Source organism: Doryrhamphus excisus, linkage group LG11 (genome assembly GCF_037039965.1).
Source record: "Doryrhamphus excisus strain RoL-2023G ecotype Guam linkage group LG11, RoL_Dexc_Guam_v1.1, whole genome shotgun sequence".
NCBI lineage: Eukaryota > Metazoa > Chordata > Actinopteri > Syngnathiformes > Syngnathidae > Doryrhamphus > Doryrhamphus excisus.
Window position 1 is genome coordinate 16,225,177 of NC_136367.1, and position 25,470 is coordinate 16,250,646.

General features: G+C 39.4%; 1 protein-coding gene across 3 annotated transcripts in view; it reads left to right on the forward strand.

Annotated features, from left to right (window-relative positions):
* Positions 1–24,970, forward strand: part of slc2a9l2 (solute carrier family 2 member 9, like 2) — an 81,899-nt gene extending 56,929 nt beyond the window's left edge. For all 3 annotated transcript variants that reach the window (XM_058072016.2, XM_058072032.2, XM_058072025.2), the window contains exons 12-13: positions 2,889–3,016; positions 22,895–24,970. In XM_058072016.2, the coding sequence (XP_057927999.1) occupies positions 2,889–3,016; positions 22,895–23,137 (371 nt within the window). In that variant the 3' untranslated portion in view covers positions 23,138–24,970. The remainder of the gene's footprint in view (positions 1–2,888; positions 3,017–22,894) is intronic.
* Positions 24,971–25,470: the final 500 nt, after the last annotated feature.

Genomic DNA, 25,470 nt, shown 5'->3' on the forward strand with positions numbered 1-25,470 from the left:
CACGCTGTTCCCTCTGGACCGCCACAAGCTTGTACTGTATCCAACTTAATTGGTGTGTGGTACTTGAAGGCACCGCAGCATTTGGTGGCTACAGCTGCAATGAAAAGCTCTAAAGATTAATTTCACTCTGGGGGGGGGGGGGTTGGCCGGCACCTGGCATAGTCGGACCCCATACCAACTCGGGGAAGACGTTCATTAGAAGAGCTTTCTCGAAGAAAAACTAAAGCATTCTGGTCTTTTTGACCTTATTTTCCATATCCCATGCGAGTATCCGCAGTTACCGGAATGCTCTGGGATGATGGAGCCAGGTGGAGAATTGGGATCATGTTTTTATATTCCCTTGGAGAATGAATCTGTTTTCTTGGAGCCAACCATGCTTGGTAAATGAGAGCGGTTTGGGTTTCTTCAAGACAGATTTTGATGTTGCATCTCCCCTTATAAGAACTCTGGGCAAGATATAGTGTATTACTTTCCATTCTACTCCCACTGAAACTTGTGAGAGGTGTTTGTGCAAAGGCAAGATGTATTGTTTCTATTGCCTTTGGCAATAGTTGGCTAGATAGTTACACAGTAGAGGGATTTAACCCACATACAATTTCCTTGCAAACTTGTAGAGCTTAGGGGACGTATATATTCTGTTAAATTTTACGCAGGGTGTAGATTAAGCTTATCTGCACCACAATTACTTTACAGTTTACAGTCGCATAAAGTCGCAAATGTTTTGAATGAATGAATGAATGGTTGATATTACCAGTTTTTAAAGTTGTAGCTTGAAAAGTGTATATTATGATGTCACCTGACTGTCTCCGCAATATCGCCTCAAAATGTCAGATTCACATCTGTCAAGCAAACCCAGCCATCATCATCGTCATTTACAGCGGGATCTTGAACAACATTGCTACCTGCACCTCCATTATTACTGCTATTATTATATAGATCGTAGAAGTATCGATCTTGCCATATATATTTTATGACTGCAAATATTATTATTCATCCAATGAATGGATGGTTGACATTACCATTTTTTAAAGTTTTAGCTTGAAAAGTGTATATTATTATGTAACCTGGCTCGGAATTGATCAGACCCTTGTCTCCACAATATCGCCTCATCAACAGGCTCATCAAAATGTCGCATTCACATCTGTCAAGCAAACCCAGCCATCATCATCGTCATTCACAGCATTTTTGGTATTTTGGTGTTTTGACAACCCGTAAAAAGACCAGCTCTGGTTTAGCACACAATACTGTATGAATGAAATCTTCAACAAAAACAATGTCAGTATTAGGTGCAGTATAGTAACTGTTTTTCATTTTTATTCATGTACCCCAAGGGGTACGTCTACCCCACTTTGGAATATAGGCTATTTAAAAAAATGTATCGCAACCTAATGGCCATGAGAAAATGTGTGAAGTACAGTAATAGCCTTGAATAACTTAAAAATAATATGGATGTATGCGTCAACTTATTTGAATAGTGACAGTGTGTCATCACTTGCAATCAAATCAGTAGCAGGGGGTCGGGTGGGCTCTTAAGGCATATGCACAACACCCCTGTGGTTTGAAGCTTACTGGCTGTCATCTCATATTACGTGACGGCCGACAACCCCAGGTGATTTTTCATTACCAAAAAAAAAAACTACATGATAAATTCAATGTGTACAGCACATATGCTGTGTGGTGTCGGAGGACTAACAATTAAATTGACTGTACATACGTATACTTCCTCGTCTCTAAATGTTTTTTTCTTTTTTTCAGACAATGGTTACCTTGTGAGGAAGTAATAATCGAGCATGAAACAAAGAATCTAGGTTGCACGGTGATTGAGTGGTTAGCGCACAGGCCTCTCAGGCATCTCTATGCGGAGTTTGCATGTTCTCCCCATGCATGCATGGGTTTTTCTCCGGGTACTTCCTCCCATATTCCAAAAAACATGCTAGGTTAATTGGCGACTCCAAATAGATATGAATTTGTCTATATGTGCCCTGTGATTGGCTGGCGACCAGTCCAGGGTGTCTTGCCCTAAGACAGCTGGGATAGGCTCCAGCATGGCTGTGATCCTTGTGAGGAAAAGCGGTAGAAAATGAATGAATGAATGAAAAAATATACATTAAATGTACATTAAATATAAAAAATATAAATTTAATATAAAAAAATAAAATAAAATAAAATAAAATAAAATAAAATAAAATAAAATAAAATAAAATAAAATAAAATAAAATAAAATAAAATAAAATAAAATAAAATAATGTACATTAAAAAAAATAGAATGATCCTGTCACGATTGGGCTTCTCCCCCTCGTGGCAGCGCCTGGTTTTCCTCTTTTCCTTAGTTCCTGGTTCATGCCCTTATTTTGTAGTCACTTCCTGTGTTCCTCTGTTCTGTTTTCTATTGCTTTCCATTATCTCCCGCACCTGTTTCCCATTTTCTGTTATGCCTATTTAGTTCAGGTGCGCGCTCCTTTTCGTTGTTGGGTAACTGTCTTTTGTTTCTGTTGGACTTGCTTGTGCGTCGTTCTGCTGCATAGCAACAATAAATACATTTTTACCTACAATTGGGTCCTCATCTCTGCATCCTGGGGTCGAACCCTAAAATTCTCAAGCCGGAATGTGATAGATCCCTGATCATGGTTAGTCCCTATTCCCATTGATGCTAGAGACTTGATGCCCAACCCTACTCAGAATCAGCCGTGGGCACTAAAGTGGATTCAGAATAGTACAATTTTGATAAATGACAAATAATTGTAAAGCTGACTTTGAATTTCATCATTGGAGTTGATTATTCTAAGACTATTATGTGTCTGTCCTTCCCCACCAATGCAAACATGAGCATGTCCAAGCAGTAATGTAGCTCAGTTAATAATTGATGATGTGTTCCTCCCCTTTGCTAGGAGGAATCCCCTTTATCCTGACCGGTGAACTCTTTGAGCAAGCCTACAGGCCTGCTGCCTTCATGATCGCAGGCACTGTGAACTGGCTGTCCAACTTTGCCGTGGGTCTCTTATTTCCATTTATACAGGTGAGTTTTTTACACTGTAAAACTGGAAAAGTTGCACTGACATAATGGAAGGTATTACTTATACTACATTAAATGCAGCAGTACATCGACTTACCAGAGTTATGTCCACCAGCACTTAATGAGCACCATTAAAATTCGGCCACTGCGGATTGATCAGGACTAATACCCATGCATTACTTCTTCTCATTAATGGTGTTTCATATTAGTGCACCTCTTTAAAGCCTGTATTTTTTTTTTTCCAATCCACTTGTCACTTGTCAGTCAGTTTGTCAGATGTAGGCTTACTCGGTCTCTGAAGTTTCACAAGGATGATTTACAGCAAGCAAGCATCCTCGTCTCTTATGTCTCTTTAGTATATTCAGAGAAATCCTTGGCTTATGTTGTTTACGTTACCTCATTTCGCTACCTGGAAAAGTTAGATACAAACAGCTCTCAGTATGATACAGTGCAGTTATACACCGCCATAAACTAAAACAAAAAAATATTTTTCAATTAATATAGTGCTTCTCAAATAGTGGGATGACCATTAGTGCAGACCTGATATCGTACTCAGCCTGCAGCCTGCAGAGTTCAGTCTGTACAATACAGGGACAAGGGCATTTCTGTCCCATAATGTTCTTTAGCATTATGAAATTTGTGTTTCTCAGGTCGCCATCAATTCTGCAAGAGATGTTGTTTTTTGAGTTTGCAATTAAATTGTTGGGCTGTTAAACTAAAGGGGACATGTTAAATGCTGGAAATGAAAGAGTGGTTATATTGGGATCCAGTGCTCTACCGTATAGTCATGAAATGCCACTTATTCTAAAGCCATTGTGTGTTGACATGTTTTTACATGATTTATCCACTTCCTGAGCTTTAACAATAGCCACGTTTACATGGACCCAAATATTCCAATTCCATTTGGTTTATTTGCTCAAACGGAAAGAATGTAACCTTTGTATACACCTCATTCCGAAAGAAAAGTGCCAATCCGAATGAATATATAATCGGATTCGCAGGGGTGGAATATTTCTTTCCCCAATCCGATTGAGGTATCTTGTACCCGCTCAATCGGAAAGTTGTCAGGGCGCATTCTTCTTCTGTTGTTTATTGGCGGTTGGCAAGCAACTTTGGTGTGCATTAGCGCCATCTGTGAAACAGAATCTAAACCCTTCTATACGCCATTCACAAGTCCAGTTTTATTAAAAAAGAAAATACATATCTATATAAAACATGTGCCGAGCTTAATTATAAAATATTAACAAGATTGAACTTTATCTTTTCCTGTTCCCGGGTGTGTTCTTTCAGCGAATGCTGAGATATGATGCAACACGCAGCTCGAGATGTTCTTCGATTAAAAAAAAAAAAATGGAGGCGAGCAATCAGCACTGGACTGCTGCGGAAAGTTTATTTTTGATTAAAACTAAAATTCAAGACTGGATGAAGGAAAAACTGGCAATACGGAGTTATTCCAATTAGTGAAAGAAAAACTCGAGGAAGTCGGTATCACATGATGTTGATGTTTACATTTTACTGCGCATGCCCCATTGACTATTCTGGTTGATTATAGCGCCGCATGTAGACAAGAGATTGGAATATTCCTTTCCATGTATATCATTTCTTTCGGAAAGATTCCATTCGGAAAGAGAAAAACTCCTCATGTAAACGTGGGTAATGTCGAATTTCTTTTAAATTTTCACTTTTCTTTTCTTTGGCACCCTGACCCCGAAAATGGAGGTTAAGGTTAAAAAGTGAAGTGTGGAGATAAACTGTAACAGTAGATGTGTTTTTCCCATGACATCCCAATATAAATAATGGCGGTTCGGAACTACAAACTATGACTGGGAGTGGTTCGGTTTTCTTTGCGGCTGGCTTTGGTGCATCGTTGTAGCGATGCAGGCTGGTGAAGATTAATGTTTTGAAATGTTTGGTATGACTAGTGTGGCTAGGTGTATATGGCAGCCACGAGGGCCACATAATCAACGCCATGTTTGTGTACAACATGTATTAACCTAATGTGTTTGCCTAACCGACCTACAGCACAGTACTGATCAAAGTACATTAGTTTTGAGTGAGTATTTGGATTAAAACTTCTCCTGGCATCGTGTAAAAGCCCTTGTAATGAGGCGGCATGCTTAATAGACTAAACATATATAAACATAATGGCATTCAAGAGCATTTCTTTGCATAGCAATGAGAGATGTGCTGAAAAGGAGTTCACCCCCCGCCCCCCCTCCTCATCTCACAATGTGATCAGTGTAATTAAACCTCTATTAACACCAGAATGGATAATAGAAATTTACCAGCAGCCTTGTTGGCGTATGTGGAAGAGATTGAATGACTTTATTAGCCGACTAAATGGAGCAGAACAAACTTGAAAAAAAGTGAGCAACACGAGGTAAGAAGACGGCATGTAATTAACAAAGTTTATTGCACACTTGGCACTGCTGGCAGGAGAACACGAAGAAGCAATATCGGAAATATTTGTGCATTGTTATTAGTTATTATTGTTGGTGTCAAAACTTTTTTTGATTGGGTCAATTACTCTGTTGTAACATTTGCAGTTTTTTTACGGGGGCTGATTGTCAACAAATGAGCCATTGATCGCAGATGGCCCCTTGGGAGGACTAATTTAGTGGCCCGTTGCCAGGGTTTGATACGTGGCGTCGGCTCTGTGAGGAAACCACTAAGTCTATTTGATTGATGGCTTCCTGTTGCGGACAAGCGATGGTGGTTGAGGGCGGAAGGGAAGTTTTGTTGCAGCTGGTCGATGCTTTACAAGAGTCAGCCTTAACAATCCGCAGAGCGTGAGCTGTAGACTGGCACCTCTGGGCTTCGGGGACTGGGCTCGGGGTTGGGACTTGCAGGGCGGATGGCCGGAGAGAGGCTCTGTGTATGGACATCTGATGTGATTAAGAGATTAAGATTAAGATATGCCTTTATTCGTCCCTCAGTGGGGAAATTTGCATTGCACAGAATCACTTAAGCAGTACAAAAATACACAATATAGAAAAATAAACAATATAAACAACCCAAGTATTAACAAAATAAACAGTTTTTCCCAGAGTTATATACAATACAGTATGTAGATAATATGAAACGAGATGAGATATGGGCGGCACGGCGGTCGAGTGGTTAGAGCACAGACCTCACAGCTAGGAGACTATGGTTCAATTCCACCCTTGGCCATCTCTGTGTGGAGTTTGCATGTTCTCCCCGTGCATGCGTGGGTTTTCTCCAGGTACTCCGGTTTCCTCCCACATTCCAAAAACATGCTAGGTTAATTAATTGGTGACTCCAAATTGTCCATAGGTATGAATGTGAGTGTGAATGGTTGTTTGTCTATATGTGCCCTGTGATTGGCTGGCGACCAGTCAAGGGTGTACCCCGCATCTCACCTGAAGACAGCTGGGATGGGCTCCAGCACCCGCGACCCTTGTGAGGAAAAAGCGGTAGAAAATGAATGAATGAATATTGCACATGGAGGTTGATCAAATAATCCATTTATTTTTCCGACTGACCACTAATGACGGGTTTGTAACCCCCCCCTCCCCCCGATGTTATGCATGTTATTTAATGCCAGACAGACAGCCATGATATCTCTATACCCGTGTGACTCAAGTCTGTTAGTTCAGAGGATTCTCCAGAGACCTGAGATCGACTCATGTCTGGCTGAGGCTGTCGGCGTCATATGATATTCCACACAAACAAACTGTTGGGCAAGCTGCTTCAAGAGCATAATCGCTCCATATGGTATGCTACATATGGTATGCTACATATGGTATGCTACATATGCTCTGCAATGATCATGCTGGACCGTTTTTTAAACACCATTGAACAAACCTTTTGACTCCACTCTTAACGGTAAATGCTAGACAAAGAAAAGCTTCACTATTTCTCAAGGACATCTTCAGGTTCCAAAATATGGGATTTTTAAATACAAAAACCACAATGTGGTAGAATAAATTGATGCGTTATGTCACGGTATTATATTATCATTATATTGTCATTATACAGGGGTGCAAGTGGTTAGCACCCACGCAGCTAGGAGACCCGAGTTCAATTCCACCCTCAGCCATCTCTGTGTGGAGTTTGCATGTTCTCCCCGTGCATGCATGGGTTTTCTCCGGGTACTCCGGTTTCCTCCCACATTCCAAAAACATGCTAGGTTAATTAGCGACTCCAAATCGTCCATAGGTATGAATGTGAGTGTGAATGGTTGTTTGTCTATATGTGCCCTCTGACAAACAACCATTCACACTATGGCTGAGGGTGGAATTGAACACGGGTCTCCTACCTGTGAGGTCTGCGCGCTAACCACTCAACCACCGTGCAGGCCCTATTGGGGTGTTATTTTATATTATTTCATTCGGTAAGTTCTAAATCGGTTTTGATACCAAAATATTCCATTCATAAATAAGGACAGAAAATTCACTTATCAGAGTCGGATCTGGAATCAATTTGGAGCTGATCAGCGGATCCGATCGGCGTTATGAAGCAAGTATCGTCTGATATCGATACCGTGTTTTTTCACTGATCTCGATCAGAGCATCCCGAAGTTCAAACCATTGAATTATTAGCCACTTACACGGTGCCCGTTAAAGACAAAAGATGACTGTGTGCATTTCTGGCAGGTGGAATGGAATTTGCCAGCTTTAGTGGTCGCATCAGAAGCATAACAGGCAGTGAGAAATAGCATTCCAATATGGTGGATATGATACCTGAGAGTAATTTATCCATCCCTGTGTGAAATCGTTTGTCGCAAGTTTTTCGCACGTCACACCAGACTTTGGCTGGCATCGTTTGTACCCATGAAATGATCTGGGAATGTTGGCTTCAGTGTCAATAACACAGACAAAGAAATGCCGGCTCTAGTGTTTCATCTCCGATACTGTCACCGGTGCATTCTACTCAGCATCCATATGATTGGAATCAAGCATTTTGCAACATAATTCCAAAGCCAGCATCACTGCCGCTATGCTAATGAGAAATATCACAGCCCTGCATTGAAAGCATCTCCCAGGGCCAGGAATGCAAACCAGTAATGCTATTGTGAACATATTTAGTTTCTTAGAGGCCTCACAATAATCTATAAATGTGCTTTTTAACAAGCTCCTTTCATTGGAATCGATGGGTTGTTTTGAAGTTATGCTTCAGGGATTGGAGATGAAAATGAAAAGACAAAGAATGATTAGCCCGCAGATGGGGGGAACACTCCGATGACACGGGTTCACTGACTTCTTTTTGCATACTTCAAACACAACTGAGGGGAAATAGGACGAAGATAATGATGTTTATTAGTCAAGATATTTATTGTTTGGAGTCATATGTTTTGTTCCAGTTGATATCTAAAACCAAATACGCATATAGCTGAGCCTATGTGTGTATTAAGTATTACGCTGTCTCTCTTTCACTCGCTTCCACTTTGAGGATCTATGGCCGTCGTCAGTATTCCTCCAGTTCAGTAGTCCAGTTGATACATTTTCAAATATCATTAACAAGTGGTCCTTAAGTTATGTACATATTCCGTTCTGACAAACAAATTTGGGTATAAATTTGGTATAAATTTAGGCAAAATGATCTGACACATTTGTAGGTTAAATAAAAGGCAAATAAAGTAAAGTAAAAAAAGTGTTTTTATCTTCTAAAAGTACATACAATGCCATTCTGTTTCATTTTGTTTTAAAAATTAAATCAGTTCTGGTGGTAGAAACAAAGCAAAAAGGCATTATATGTACTTTTCAAAAATAAAAACACATTTTTGTTTTTTTTACTTTATTTGCCTTTTATTTAACCTACAAATGTGTATTTGCCTGACCTCATACAATAATAATTACATCAAATTTTGTGTAAGAGGATATCAATTTTGGAACTATGGGCCATTATTTAAAACAATACAGTCAGCAAGTATATTTTTGTATGAATAGTTTGTTTTTGTATGAATTTTTGTGAATGAATATTTCTTTATTATTAGCATATTAGCTCTTAAACTTACCCACACACGTTCAGCAAATAAAAAAATGTTTAAATTTTAATGTTTAATTTTTTTTTTATTACAGTGTCAGCTCAAATACTCAGTTTTGCTCAGATACTAACTAGTTTTAAATTCTAAATGTTTGTAAGTACTACTTATGAACATTCAGAAATTATTATTATTAAAGATTTGCCTCAATGCAACATATACAAATGAAAATACCTAAAACACAGGGCACTAGTCATAAAACATTTCATCCAAATTCTATTAAAAAAAAATTCACATTTGAGAAGTTGAAATCAGCAGATAATTAGATTTTTTTAATTTAAAAAAGTTGTTGATTAATTGGATAATTGATTAATCTGCAGTTTATTGATTAATTTTTACAGCTGATACATACGTATCTATTTACTAGTCCCAAATGTTTATTGTATGAAAATGAAGTGAATCATATAGCAGGTATATATGGCCTTCACAGATGTCAACACAAACAAGCATCAATTCCTGTTTTAGGCTGTTGGGCTACATCGTTAATTCACCACCTTAATGGATATGGTTTTACAGAATTGCAATTCAAGGAGAATTCATTGCGCTCCATTTTGTTAATTGCTTTCTCTCTATTAACATTGCTTAAAACTCATACCACAAGCAAATACATTCACAATAAAGGCATGATTTCTAATTGGATATATTAATGTAAGAACTTACTGGTGTGCATTAGTGTCAGGCTTTGCCTCAAGTTCCAAACTATGACTGAAGGTTATATGTGCTATGGGAAAAATCTACTCAAAATCTGAAAAAGAGCTTATTTTGTTCAACTTTTCTGATTCCAAACTGCACAGTTCACACCTCTGAGCTCAAAAAGCCCCTTTTCTTCAATGCCACATTTTCTCTGCTGGATAAAATAGCCATTTGTGTTAAAACTAATCTGTTTTGAGACCACCATTGTTGGCGCTTCAATCCTTTTGAAGCAGTGAAATTTAGAACCATCACCTCCTTGATCTCTTCAAAATTAATTTTGGATGAACCACAGTCATAAGATTTAGGAGATTAGAGTTTGGCTTCTCAAAACAATATGCGTTCAAAAGAGTAATAATACATTTGCATCACAAAACGGCAGTTGAACCCATACGTAAACAAGATGGCTGCGACCGCATCGGTGGTAAATCACCTTTGATGCACTACACTGCTGATGGGGATGTATTACAACTTCATGTCAAAAAAAAAATCTGAACTATCCCTTTAACATGCCCCCGGTATGCTTGTCCTCAGTAGTATCCTCACATCTCTCAGCCAAGGTCTTGGGCTAAATAATTCACTGAGCTGTAACTTCATCTGCTGCTGCGGCAGTGTTGAAATCAAAAGGCAACAATAAATTTGACGTATGCCTTTCTGTGTCTACTCCCTCCGCTAGTGCCTTATCCACTCTGTCCAAACATCAATCTCCCATACTTCCCATGCAGGTTTACTTTCATCAATCATAGTGTGATTGATAGCACACCTGTCTGATCTAAGGTCAGTACAAGTAAAACAGTGTTAAAAGCATACATGCGGGGTTCTGCAACTGCATGATGTATATTAGGATAATGGTAAAAAATGAATGAGAATAGAATCAGAATCGCCTTTATTGTCATTGTATTGCATGCAATGAAATTTGAGTGCAACTCCACGGTGCATTTTGTAGAAAGTAAAAATAAGAATAAGGAAAGGATAAAAAATAAAACAAGGAATAACAAAATAAATATAAAAGTGGCAGGTGTTGTTCAAAATAAGTGTAAATATATGTACATCAAAAACAATAACCTATACAGTAACAAGATGTAGAATTGCAGTAACCAAAATGTGGAATTTCAGTAAACAAAATGTAGTATTTCACATATTGTACATGAGTTTCACTTGAATGAATGGGTTTTCTCCGGGTACTCCGGTTTCCTCCCACATTCCAAAAACATGCTAGGTTAATTGGCGACTTCAAATTAATCAAATTAATCAAATTAATCAAATTAATCAAATTAATCAAATTAATCAAATTAATCAAATTAATCAAATTAATCAAATTAATCCATAGGTATGAATGTGAGTGTGAATGGTTGTTTGTCTATATGTGCCCTGTGATTGGCTGGCCACCAGTCCAGGGTGTACCCCGCCTCTCGTCCGAAGACAGCTGGGATAGGCTCCAGCACCCCCCACGACCCTCGTGAGGAAAAGCGGTAGAAAATGAATGAAGTCCAGTATTGCAGCTTATTGTACATAAGTGTGGTGTGTGTTTTAGTAGTGCAAAAATAAGTCATGTTCATTTATGATTGTTCATCGCAGTGATGGCTTTGGGAAAGAAGCTGTCCCTGAGTAGCCAAAGTAGTCTGAGTAGGCAAGCGTCACTGAGTGAAAACAATGTAATACACAAGCACACCTACGTGTGGCGCTGTGAACAGACACGCAGATGGAGCGTTGGGTCAGCGACATCATCGTTCTTGTCTACACGGTAGCACCAAGACAGCATTTTCAGATTCTCCAAGCTACTTTGTGTTGACCTTGAAGGCTTTTTGTGTGAGTTGACTGATGCATAAGAGTGCATCGATTATGTTATGTGGGAAAAAAACATTTTTAGAAAGTTTTACTTACAATATGAAGAAATATCCAAATATTGAAAATATCTGGATACAAAAATGGGGTGTATGGGGGTTGTCTTCTTCTGCCTGCGACGTAGAGTCTTTGACTGCTCTTATTGGTTGGCAGTGTTGTGTTTAATACCCAAGAGAAGAATGGTATAAATTGTCACATCCATCATCAGTAAAAGACAAACGTCAAAGGACAATGTGGCATATTTAAACGACACAATGTCATATAATTTGTCACATTGATTGCATATTATTACACATAATTATGTACCTTCATTCAACATTGTCTTGAATGGTGAAAAGGTTTTTCTTTGCGGTAGAGGAAAAAGATGATGGTTGGATTTTTTAGGATGTTCAAAGTGGAGCTTCAAACTTCAAAAAGATGAAATGGGAGTGAGACACTAACACTTTTTGAGTGAGAAATGTATTGCAAATGAGCATTAACCACACTAAAATAGAAATTGAGTAAGACCCTCAAAAAATGCACGAGGATGAGTGAATTCAAGAAACAATACAAGCAGTTGATGTTTGCTAAATACAAGGATGAAGAGTCTTGAACCAGTCATGATGTGCTATATATATCACTATATTGACACTTACTATGGTACACATTATGTCATTGGATGGTCATATCACCTTGTACTTCGGTACGTGACAAAAATAAAAAAATAAAATAAAAAAATGTTTTAAAAATTTTAAAAAATTTAAAAAAATTTAAAAAAATTAAAAGAAACTTAAAAACCTTAAAAACCTTTAAAAAATTTAAAAAAAACTTTAAAAAACTTTAAAAAAACTTAAAAAAAACTTGAAAAAAACTTTAAAAAAACTTGAAAAAAACTTGAAAAAAACTTAAAAAAAACTTGAAAAAAACTTGAAAAAAATTAAAAAAAGGGCTGCACGGCATTTGAGTGGTTAGCACGCAAGCCTCACAGCTAGGAGACCCGAGTTCAATTCCACCCTCGGCCATCTCTGTGTGGTGTTTGCATGTTGTTCTCCTCGCCTCTCACCCGAGGACAGCTGGTATAGGCTCCAGCACCCCTGCAACCTTTGTGAGGTGGTGGTAGAAAATGAATGAATAAATGTCCTCATTAGTCTTTTGACTAAACAGAAAAGTATTCATTCAAAATGACAATCTAATTTGGAATTCATCGTGGCATCTTGAGTTTGCCGAACCAGATGGCTTGTCTCGGTTAAGGTAAAAACATGATTAACTGGAAAGAGTTTTGGCACCTCCTGGCTCCCGGATTATGTTGAATTTACTTGCCTCAATAAGTTCTCGAGCTCCTTTTAACAGAACGCTTTGCATCCTAATCCATCTGTACAGCTGTAGCACAGGTCGTGGTAGCGCTGCATCATTTTATCAGCAGCACGCCACAGAATCCAAAGCCACACACGTGTGCACACGGTACTCATGCCTCAAGTGCTCCATGTCTGACAGGCCGTGTCTTACATTTTTACATCACAAGCTCGCAATCGACACGTCTAGTACATGTCTGTATTCGTCACTGATTGAAGGAAGACAGAGAGTAGCGGCGTAATGTGACGATAACAATGATGAACGCTTCAATTTGATGGATGCTTGCGAGACGATGACTGCCGGCGTCACCACGGTAGGAAGATTCCGCGGAGAGGAATGTGCAATTAGACAGATAATAGAGACTTCCAGCAAAGATCAAGCGATGCTGTGTGCAATTGCATTAGAGCAGGGGTCTCAAACACGCGGCCCGCGGGCCAGATGTGGCCCGCAGGACACTAGTTTGAGGCCCCCGCCTTGATATGAAAGTTTAATGCTAGTGCGGCCCGTGCAAGTTTGATATGGATGCTGTATGGTATCATGTACCCAGAAAAAATTATTACGTTTGATTAATGTTCATGTTAAAGGTTAAATAACTGTTAATAGTTATCCTCCCTATCCATGTGGAAGTGGTAAGTTTTTGGCTTTTTTAAGTTTAAAGGAAATAACTTGGAGGCTACTGTTTAGGCCGTTAGCTCTCTAGTTTGCGAGTTAGCATGTGTCTCAAGACCCTGCAGTTGCGCAATATGTTGTAAATAAAAAGAGTATAAATGTGACTATAGTCGTGTTTTGTCATGTCTACAGGGCTCTAATAATGCTTTGTTCATTTTAATCTGAAAAAAATAATTTGTCTACCCACCAACTATATGTGGTTTCTTAAGTTTTTATTATTTGCCGTTTTATTATTATTATTATATTTATTTATTTATTACTGATTGATTGATTTTCTTTATTCTTGATTTGTTTATTTATTTTTCATCTTATTTTGTGCAGAAAAATAAAAATTCAGATATTTGAGAACAGTTTTATCTGAGCTTTTATTGTAGAAAATCAGAACCAAAGCAAAAAAAAAAAAGTTTGTATATTTTTCTGTTTTTTTTTTTTGGTAAACCTGATGCGGCCCAGTCTTGCCCAGACCCTAACTCCAGTGGCCCCCAAATAAATTGAGTTTGAGACCCCTGCATTAAGAGGGTGACTTGTGAAGACGATCAAGGTGAGGGTGTGGTGTGAGGAAGTAACGGGATGTTATTTTTAGCCAGCCAGTTCCTCAAATATTGCATTGTCAGCCATTCAAATCACACCTGAAACCACATCTGACCCCTGTTGTGACACGTGAACCTTGCCGCATCGACATATTCCTCCACCGTCAACAAAAGTTCAGCGCTGAGAACTCTTGGTGCTCCTTTGAGACAAAGGGATAAAGGGATTTATCTGTGATTAATATTCAATGTCTTTGAATCCTGGTGGGCTGTAGGTCCATAATGAGATAGAGAATGGCCCAAGATTCACTTAGATAAAACCTATTATCTAGCAAAGGTGAATCTAAACTACCATATTTCTGTCATATCCAAGTTTTTATCTGGAGGAAACAATAAAAAGAACATTTCTGTCGTCATTTCTTCAGTGTCTGTGTTATGCACAGATAATGTCACTGCGACCTACTCTAAAAAGACAGATTAACTTCATTACATCATTCTTTTTTTACACACATTTTGTACTGTGTCCTATTTTAGCTGGTTTTGATTGAGAGGTGGAGTACAACCTGGATATGTCATCATCAACAATGAGTGTCTCAATTAGTATTTTCTCGCTGTATTGTGGTTTTTTTTTCAGAAATGATCACTGTTACATGGTAGACTACGGTCTATTATTAGTCAAAACATATCGAAGTACACATCATATGTAATATTACTGGTTACTAGGCTGCCGTAATGACACAAAACTTAACACTGCATGTTCATCATGATGAAGCGAAAACAAAGTTCTCCCGTCACATGTGGAAGTGGTTTTTAATACACGGTAATTATTTTAGACATTTTTTTTTGCCATTTTAATTGTATTATATTGTATTTAAATAGTTTTAATGTTGATTTTAATGGAAAGCACTTTGGTCACCTTGTGTGCTATAAGGGGTTCTAAAAGTTAATTGACTGAAGTTGAAGTCCTCATTAATAAATTTAATATATCAGTAGTTATAACACAGAAAACCTGTTTACAACCTTCTAAATATGTTTTTTAACAGTATTTGAGTCCTCTAGAGATGATCTATCACTGCTTCATATGTAATATCCTGGTTACTAGGCTGCAGTAATGACACAAAACTTAACACTGCATGTACATCATGCTCTCCCATCACATGTGGAAGTGGTTTTTGGCTTTATACGTTTAGATTAAATCTTGAGTCCCTACTGCATAGGTGTTGTGTTGCGGTGTAAAAAATGAATAATATGAATGTAAAGGTGACTCTAGGGGTGTTATTTCATATCTATAGGGCTCTAATGTCCATCCATTCATTTTCTGCCGTTTATCGTCACAAGGGTCGCAGCGGGTGCTGGAGCCTATCCCAGCTGTCTTCAGGCCACAGGCGGGGTACACACTGGAATGGTCACCAGCCAATCACAGGGCACATATAGACAAACAACCATTCACACTCACATTTATACATATGGACAATTTGGAGTCACGATTAACCTAGCATGTTTTTGGAATGTGGGAGGAAACCGGAGTACCCGGAGAAAACTCACGCATGCACAGGGAGAACATGCAAACTCCACACAGAGATGGCCGAGGGTGGAATTGAACCCTGTTGTCCTAGCTGTGAGGTCTGTGCGCTAACCACTTGACCGCTGTGCAGCCCCCAAATGGTTTTATATGCTCTTAAATACTAAAATATTACTTTTCTAAATAAGGAATTTTGCTGCATGGAAATCCAGTTATCACGGCCGGGTCTGTAATCAATTAACAACGATAAATGAGGTTTTACTATCATCAGATTTACAAATATTGCCTTAAGTATACAGGAACTTGTAGGTGGAATACTAATTTTCTGTAGTTTTCTGTAAATTTTATATAAGTCCATTTTTATTTCAGTACACAAATAAACCCCTTCACAGAAAAACACAATTTCCCAATACTCATGTCCTCAAGCTACAAAAACAACATGCCCCACATGGGACTAGCAGAAAATAATACTATCATATACAAAGGGGCCAGATGTGAGTGTCGGCAGCTTGCAATGTTCAGGATGATTTGCTTTTTCCAAAACAATTAATTGTCTTGGAAAAACACCGTGATGGTATCCCACCAGGATAGGTGGAATTTATGGTTGTTGTGTTGCTACTCATTGATCGCTGAGATTGATATGTACAAAACACAGCTATTATTTACAGCATGCTTAACATGCTTGTAACGGTACCAGATGGCGTGTGACCTCACCTGGACCAACTGTTTTTGATTCCGTTCACAAAGAATGTCTTCACTAAAGTGTAATTCACCAAGTTCACCACTAGGTGAAGCACCTACTGTACATAAACTGTGCTTTCATTCACTGTGCACATGAATGCATGAGGATTTTTATATTTACATAACTACATTTAGCCAATGAGAGCATTTTAGCATATGCAGAGTAATTGCAAGAGTAATTTGCAATTAATTGCAGGTCATGCACTGAACTCATTAAATTAATCTTTTTAAAAAAATAAAATAAAAATAAAATTAAAAAAATACAAATTTCCCCACTGAGGGACGAATAAAGGCATATCTTAAATGCTTTCAATCTCATTACTGGCACAGTTAAATATATGATTAGTATTCGGTATGACAACAATAAAGCATAATAGCCACCATCCTGACCATACTGGTACGTATGTATGTGTCCATATGGTATGTGACCATATGAGCTATGATCCATAACTGTGCTTCTCCGTGTCTCCCCATTATCAGAAATGCAATAACCTATAAAAGCTCTAAAACAGCTCAGTGTGCATGGATGCTCCTATAATCTCGTGTGCAGTTTAGTCATTCACGCACCGCAGGCACCGTCCTTCAGTGGGCTTCCATCGGTATTCGCCAAATCTATAAAAGCCCTCACACATGCAAACGCCGTAATCCCTCTGTTGTGACTATGCACACCTCCACCACAGATTAAGACTAAATGCTGTCCCAGAAACCGGATTGTTTAACCGTGCCCCCAACGGGAGGAGCATATATTTCCATAATTGTCCCACAGGTATTAAAGGACCACACAGCTTCCTCTATTGCATTCCCATCCTGACCCACCCCTGTCCCACATTGTATATCCCATCCCAGACAGCCGGGTTCTACTCTCTCCACTCTCCATATGTGTCAGACTCGGACCTGGGGGGCCAAATCTTACCTGTGATGCAATTTCATCCGGTATGAGGAACTGTTTGAAAAATAGCATGAAGTTGGCTCGCCTCGCAGACCTTATCAAAGTGCTAACAGTGAGCTGCATAATTAAGTGATTCCTCCGGGATGAACTACTCCTCTGGAATTTTTATTTGGATTCTGGAATCAATATTGCATATTAGGCTGCCAGATTCAGACCAAAAGTCAAAATAGTTTACTTATGAACGACTAAAAAGGACAACACTTTAACTATTACACCCTGTCTGTACAAAATAACAGCTTAAAGACACAACACCATAAACGCACACACACATGCACTTTATTATCATACACACACATCTACATGGTGGACTCTAAGTGTGTACTTCACTTCACTTCACTTCACTTCACTTGTGTACTTCCAACTGCCACTGTACTACATCAATATGTACACGTATATGCAGTACAACATCTCTTTGCACAACAGCACCAGATGGAGGTTTTTACATATTTTGCTTGCTTTGTTATTGTATTTTTTATATTTTTGCGCTACTGTATTTGCTGTTTATACTTTCATCTATCCATCCATCCATCCATCCACATACCTACCGACCTTCCATCCATCCATCCATCCATCCATCTATCCATCCACTGTATTTATCTACGGTACTGTACTCTATCTATCCATCCATCCATCTATCCATTCATCCATCCATCCATCCACATACCTACCGACCATCCATCCATCCATCCATCCATCCATCCACATACCTACCGACCTTCCATCCATCTATCCATCCATCCATCCATCCATCTATCCATCCACTGTATTTATCTACGGTACTGTACTCTATCTATCCATCCATCCATCTATCCATTCATCCATTCATCCATCCACATACCTACCGACCATCCATCCATCCATCCACATACCTACCGACCTTCCATCCATCTATCCATCCATCCATCCATCCATCTATCCATCCACTGTATTTATCTATGGTACTGTACTCTATCTATCCATCCATCCATCTATCCATCCATCCATCCATCCATCTATCCATCCACTGTATTTATCTACGGTACTGTACTCTATCTATCCATCCATCCATCTATCCATTCATCCATTCATCCATCCACATACCTACCGACCATCCATCCATCCATCCACATACCTACCGACCTTCCATCCATCTATCCATCCATCCATCCATCCATCTATCCATCCACTGTATTTATCTATGGTACTGTACTCTATCTATCCATCCATCCATCTATCCATCCATCCATCCATCCATCTATCCATCCACTGTATTTATCTACGGTACTGTACTCTATCTATCCATCCATCCATCTATCCATCCATCCATCCATCCATCTATCCATCCACTGTATTTATCTACGGTACTGTACTCTATCTATCCATCCATCTATCCTTATATCTATCCATCCACTGTATTTATCTATGGTACTGTACTCTATCTATCCATCCATCCATCCACTGTATTCATCTACTATATTCTATCTATTCATCTATCTATTTATCCATCCATCCATCCATCCATCCACCCACATACCTACCTACCTATCACCCAACCCACGCACCCACCCATCCACCCATCCATCCATCCATCCATCCATCCACTGTATTTATCTACTGTACTGTACTCTGTCTGTCCATCCATCCATCCATCCATCCATCTAACACAGTCAAAAGCCATCATTTTAACTACAGCAAAGCATGCTGGGAAATGTGTAATCTGCTCATTCGACACGTGCAAACTCTTCCGGTACATTGAGAGAACGATGAAGAGGTCGTCGATCAACAATCACTTTATTGAAACGAACAACCACGCCAAAACAACCATAGTCGTATATCCGCAGACGGAAAGTAGAATTCCTATTTAGTCCAAACCTGGAAACCCAACTGTCCGGATGATCCAATCCCGGAATTGCATTTGTGATCCGGAACCTGGATAAAAAGTGTGCAGGCTGCTTTACTTACTGCTTACACAAATCTGTGGTTAGCCTGTTGGCTGCACAGTCAGGAGATATGGGTTCGAATCTCCGCTTGGGCATCTCTGTTTGCACGTATGTTGGTTAAAAGGACAAGATTTGAAGGTTTTTAATATTTCAACAAGCAGAATCAAAATTTCTGGTTCAATCATAAGAAAGATACAAGTTTGGGGTGGTGGGATTATTTGGGGTGTAATATCCAGCTTCCCCCCCACAACCTAAAGCAGGCTTTAGAGTCCCGGCCCCCTTGCGTGATTGAGTTTGACACCCCTGCTATAGCCTGTCATCTTCTGCTACCTGCTCAGCTTTGTCCCCTTGAGTGTCTCCTTCCTTTCACCCACAGATGGCTTTGTGTGTTTGTGTGCACGTCTAAAACCAACCCAGCTGGGTCAACGCCTCAGTCAATCTCTTTATCAAAGACCTAGCTGTCAAATTTACTCCAATCCTCAAGGCTCGTAACGACGTCCCGTTTTGAAAACGACTCATTGCACTGAACAACTCAAAGGAGAGAATGAGAAAAGCCGCCTTTTTTTTTTAGACTTTGCAGATGAGCGTTACGTCACTGAGAGACCACATGAAAAGTGGGTCAAGCCCTTTGCACGATGTTACTGTTTTTTTTTTTTTTTAAGTGCTATTATGAAATACACTGGCGGCACGGCGGTCTAGTGGTTAGTGCGCAGACCTCACAGCTAGAAGACCCGAGTTCAATTCCACCCTCGGCCATCTCTGTGTGGAGTTTGCATGTTCTCCCGGTGCATGCGTGGGTTTTCTTCCGGGTATGTTTTCTCCAGCATACCTGTGTGACCCTAGTGAGGATAAGCGACATGGAAAATGAATGGATGGGAATATTGGATGTGATTTTTTGATTGGGCTGCACGGTGGACGAGTGGTTAGCATGCAGGCCTCACAACTAGGAGTTCAATTTCACACTGGGCCATCTCTGTGTGGAGTTTGCATGTTCTCCCTGTGCATGCGTGGGTTTTCTCCGGGTACTCCGGTTTCCTCCCACATTCCAAAAACATGCTAGGTTAATTGGCCACTCCAAATTGTCCATAGGTATGAATGTGAGTGTGAATGGTTGTTTGTCTATATGTGCCCTGTGATTGGCTAGCTGGCGACCAATCCCGGGTGTACCCCGCCTCTCACCCAAAGACAGCTGGGATAGGCTCCAGCAACCCTTGTGAGGATAAGCGGTAGAAAATGAATGAATGAACATTTCTACCATTTCGGAAAAATATCCAAATTGTCCATAGGTATGAATGTGAGTGTGAATGGTTGTTTGTCTATATGTGCCTTGTGATTGGCTGGCGACCAGTCCAGGGTGTACCCCGCCTCTCGAAAACATGAGGATAAGCAGTATGGATGAATACAACTAAATGTGTGCATTTTATGTGAATTCACAGTTTACAAGCACTGCCTTTTTGAACAGCACTGGCGGATTTTATAGCAGAAGACAGCTGGGATAGACTCCAGCACCCCCCGTGACCCTCGTGAGGAAAAAGCAGAAGTGAATGAATGAATGAAATACACTCAATATAGCAAAACCGTATCAGGGGCTAACGACATGTGTGATATAACAGCAGAAACACTAAGTAGTTCTTCAATGAGGTTGTAGTTATTTTGTACTCCACGTTACCACCAGCAGGTGCGTGCAGAGTACCACAATTACCCTGACCGTTTCCTTTATCCGCAAGGACACACACACACACACATACACACATATACACACAGCTGAGGGTCAGTCAAGTGTATTTGTCTGACATACACACAAACAGCCTTTTCATCGCAAATTCTCCCTGTGGGTAATCACTTCACAGTTTTATATCTGTCCAATCTCTATTATTGGCATCATTCATCGGACAAGGTTAGCTTCAATGTTTGTTTGTTGCAAGCCTGCAGGATGTTTCAGTGCTAAATTGTGTCTTCAGCGTAGCTTTTTAGACAACATTTTTCCATAGGGCAAATAGTTGACATAAATGGGATATTTGGTTTAGTAAGTGACTTGTATGAACCCGGATCACGTTGTCTTAATGGTTTATGACATGGGCGGACCAAAAATTAGTCAATTGTTAGTTATCTATATGCATTTCCAACTATGGGTTTTTATTCAGGGGTGGCAAAACTTTTCCATATACTGAAATATGAAATGATGCGGGGGACACTTTTGCATCTAAACTGTTGCAAAGATATTTAAAGAAAAACAACCTGACAAAAAAGCGTATTGTTAATATGAACTTTTTTACGGAAAGATAGTCTTTTCTTATTTTTATTATTAAAAATCCCATATTTAAAGTGTCTTCTTGTATGTTTCCAGCAGCTGTCTGTACTTTTTTCTTGTAATATTGTGTATTTATTTACATAATATTTTGACTGTATTATTGTAATATAGTAACTAAATTTTCCAAAAATTGCGACTTTATTCTTAGTTTTGGTTGTTTCTCGTGATATTTAAAACTTTTTTAAAAATGTAAAAAATTAATAATATGAATGTAAAGGTGACTATAGGGGTGTTATTTCATATCTACAGGGCTCTAATGTCAATGGCAAACGGCCCAAATGGTTTCATCCATTCATTTTCTACCGCTTATCCTCACGAGGATCGCGGGGCTGCCGGAGCTTATCCCAGCTGGCGAGAGGCGGGGTACACCCTGGACTGGTGGCCAGCCAATCACAGGGCACATATAGACAAACAACCATTCACACTCACATTCATACCTATGGACAATTTGGAGTCGCCAATTAACCTAGCATGTTTTTGGAATGTGGGAGGAAACCGGAGTACCCGAAGAAAACCCACACATGCACGGGGAGAACATGCAAACTCCACACAGAGAGGGTGGAATCGAACTCCAGTCTCCTAGCTGTGTGGCCTGTGCACTAACCACTCGTCTTTTTCTCATTACATTCCACTATTTATACTGGTCTTTCATTATTTTATTTTTAAAAATCACATATTTAAAGTTTCTTCTCGTAGCTTTCCAGCAGCTATTTCAATTTCCTGCAATTTTTCTTTTAAAGGGAAACTATGATGCTTTTTCCGCTTTTCTGACCTATAAAAGTAGTTAGAATGTTGTATTCCCGTGTTAAACTATGCCAAAGTTTCAGATAATTAGGTTTGCGTATTTGGAAGTGAGCCCTGAAAGACGTTAGTGATGGCTCAAAATGCTCTGTTTCAGAAGGCGTGGTAAAACCGCCCCTTTGTGATGTCACAGAGGGGCGGAATTCCCCTCAGTTTAATTAAAATAGATTGTTTTGGCAGAAAGCACGAATCAAAGAAAATACAGCTGGAATAGGTGCAGATTCTGCAAAATCGAAAAAGTTTTTTGTTATTTTCGGGTTATTGTGTGTCGCTGCTCTATAGGAGACCACAACTCAATACAAAGTCGAGAAATTAAATATTTTGTCTTCTTTTTTTTTCCATGTTACTGTTGTTTTTTTAGTTTTCTTGTTTAATTATATTTTTAGAATGGTTCAGTAAACAGTTACAGACCATAAATGGCCTTCGGGTCACATTTTGGACACCTTTGATTTCATGTATTCCATACTCATGGAACAATGGATTGCCCATTGACAATGTAACATCAGAAATTATGAGACACTGACTGGATTTGGCATCTAATATTTTCTGTTTCTCTTTTTTTTGTGCACAGGAGACCCTGGGGACATTTTCCTTTCTGGTGTTTGTGGGGGTCTGTGTCATAGCATCAATCTACCTCTGTGTCATCCTCCCTGAAACCAAAAATAAAACATTCATGGACATAAGCCACAGTTTTGCCAAGATCAACAAAGTCCCTGTTTCCCCCCCGAGCCATGAAATGAAACTGGTTTTGTGTGTAGGATCGGATAAGAACGGAAAAGAGCAAAATCACTTTAAGAGGGAAAGTTCTTTTTAATGCCAAAATTAGGGTGTAAATATACATACAGTATCTTACAAATGTTTCACACTAAAATGAAATGTGTATTTTGTACATACTTAATTTTTTTTTTTTGCTCTTTGCACATTCAAGGCCTCTCAGGGCAACCCCGATAGCTTGAGAGTGTGATTTCCGATTTGCATGTAAATCACACAGTTTTGTGTTTTCTCCTTGTTTTGTTGCAACAACCCTTGAGGGAAATAGCCATCTGGCGTGTGATGTGGAAGTATAACTACAGTGCTGGGATTTTTCACAGAGTCGAGCACCTCCACTGTGGAGTGGAGATAGTTAAAAAAAAAACACACACACACACACACACAGTAAATCAAACGGGGACAGTTGTGGTACCGTCCCAAATCTAAAGGAGATGTGGCTACTTCCCACCCACCAGATGGTGCGAGTCGATGGAGGAAGTGATGTGGACAGAGGCAGACAAGCGTGGAATTGGGCGGACAGTACAGTTTTACTCGACATTAGGATGTCTTCCTCAATTCTAAAACCTTACTGACTGTGGATTTACAACACACCAAACAAAAGCCTTGTGTTTTACCGCATTACCGTTAAAAATACATTTATATATGTAGTATTCTAAACTGGTCCATTGGGGTCAGTAATGTTACTGTAATGATAAAAATGCAAGCTACTTAACACACGGCAAGACGTGTCACTTCCTGTCCGCCACTCACTCTGCTCCCCGATAAAACACATTTATAGCCACACACACGACCATAAGTCGTACTTATGACTTATTTATAAGGCTTTATCTATAAGGCTGCACGGCGGTCGAGTGGTTAGCGCGCAGACCTCACAGCTAGGAGACCAGGGTTCAATTCCACCCTGCATGTTCTCCCCGTGCATGCGTGGGGTTTTCTCCGGGTACTCCGGTTTCCTCCCACATTCCAAAAACATGCTAGGTTAATTGGCGACTCCAAATTTGTCCATAGGTATGAATGTGAGTGTGAATGGTTGTTTGTGTATATGTGTTATCTGTGATTGGCTGGCCACCAGTCCAGGGTGTACCTCGCCTCTCGCCCCGAGACAGCTGGGATAGGCTCCAGCACCCCCCGCGACCCTCATGAGGAAAAGCGGTAGAAATAATGAATGAATGAATGTCTGCTATATTGTTGGAAGTCAGTGTAAATGTGACTATAGGGGTGTTATTTGATGCCGAGAGGTCTCTAATAATGTTATTTACAAAGTCTAAACAACTTTTCTATACTCTTTACTATGAAAATTGTGGAAATTCACTAATCTAAACAAGGGATTATTATATATCTGATATTTTTAATTTTTTTTTTTTATGATGCTCATTTTATTGGTTTTACACTCTGTGAGCGTGCCCTGCTCCTTACTCATCAGCCGAGTACCTCCACGCCTGCCCTGATGGGTTAGATTCCTTAGTGTATTATATAATTCGTCATTGTTGTGCTTGAAATGTGATTATGTTTTATTTTGGATTCTTTTGTTCGACCTGCATAAATAATAGTTTTATTCTTTTACCAAAATAAATGGATTTTCAGTACCTGTTTTGACTTGTGCTTTACTTGTGTACCTTAATACACGACTTTTGTGTTTATTTCCTGATCGTATTAAAGTACTTTTTAATATGTGTAAGCATTAATGTGACAACCTGGAAGGGTTGATTTTTTGCTAACCTTTTGCCACTACCCTCTGCGATATTGTTATCCTTTTTAGTTCTAATCTGTTGGTGAGTCTTCCTGCCTGGTGGTCCTCTCTCGGCGGCCTTATCCGGCTTGCTGTTTATTTTTGGACTTTATTCACTGTGTGTCCTGTTATCCCGTCTTTTCACCATCACCCTTGGAATAAAATACTCTTGTCCTCTGTCTCTGCTTCTGGGGTTCAAACTGCACATATGTTCAATTCAATTAAGAGTTACAGAGCTGGATATTTGATGATGACACACGGAACTATAGAAACACGAAACACTGCTACGACGACTACAGCAACAACTATGGTAATGGTAATGTTTTTATTTCATATGAACATGCATCAGATTACAATTGAATGCATCCCATAATCAGTTCACAGTTCCACATGTCCAAAAGGAGTAGGAAGAAGCAAAGCTTATTAAATCCTACCCCTCCATCTGGTACTTTTACAATCAGTAACTGTTACATTTGTTCACTTCCTGCTTTCCTAATATAGTTTATGTTTTTATTTATTTATTTATTTATTTATTGTCATGTGCCCAAGTACGAGGTGATATGACCATCCAATGACATAATGGGTACCATAGTAAGTGTCAATATAGTGATATATATAGCACATCATGACTGGTTTTCTCCGGGTAC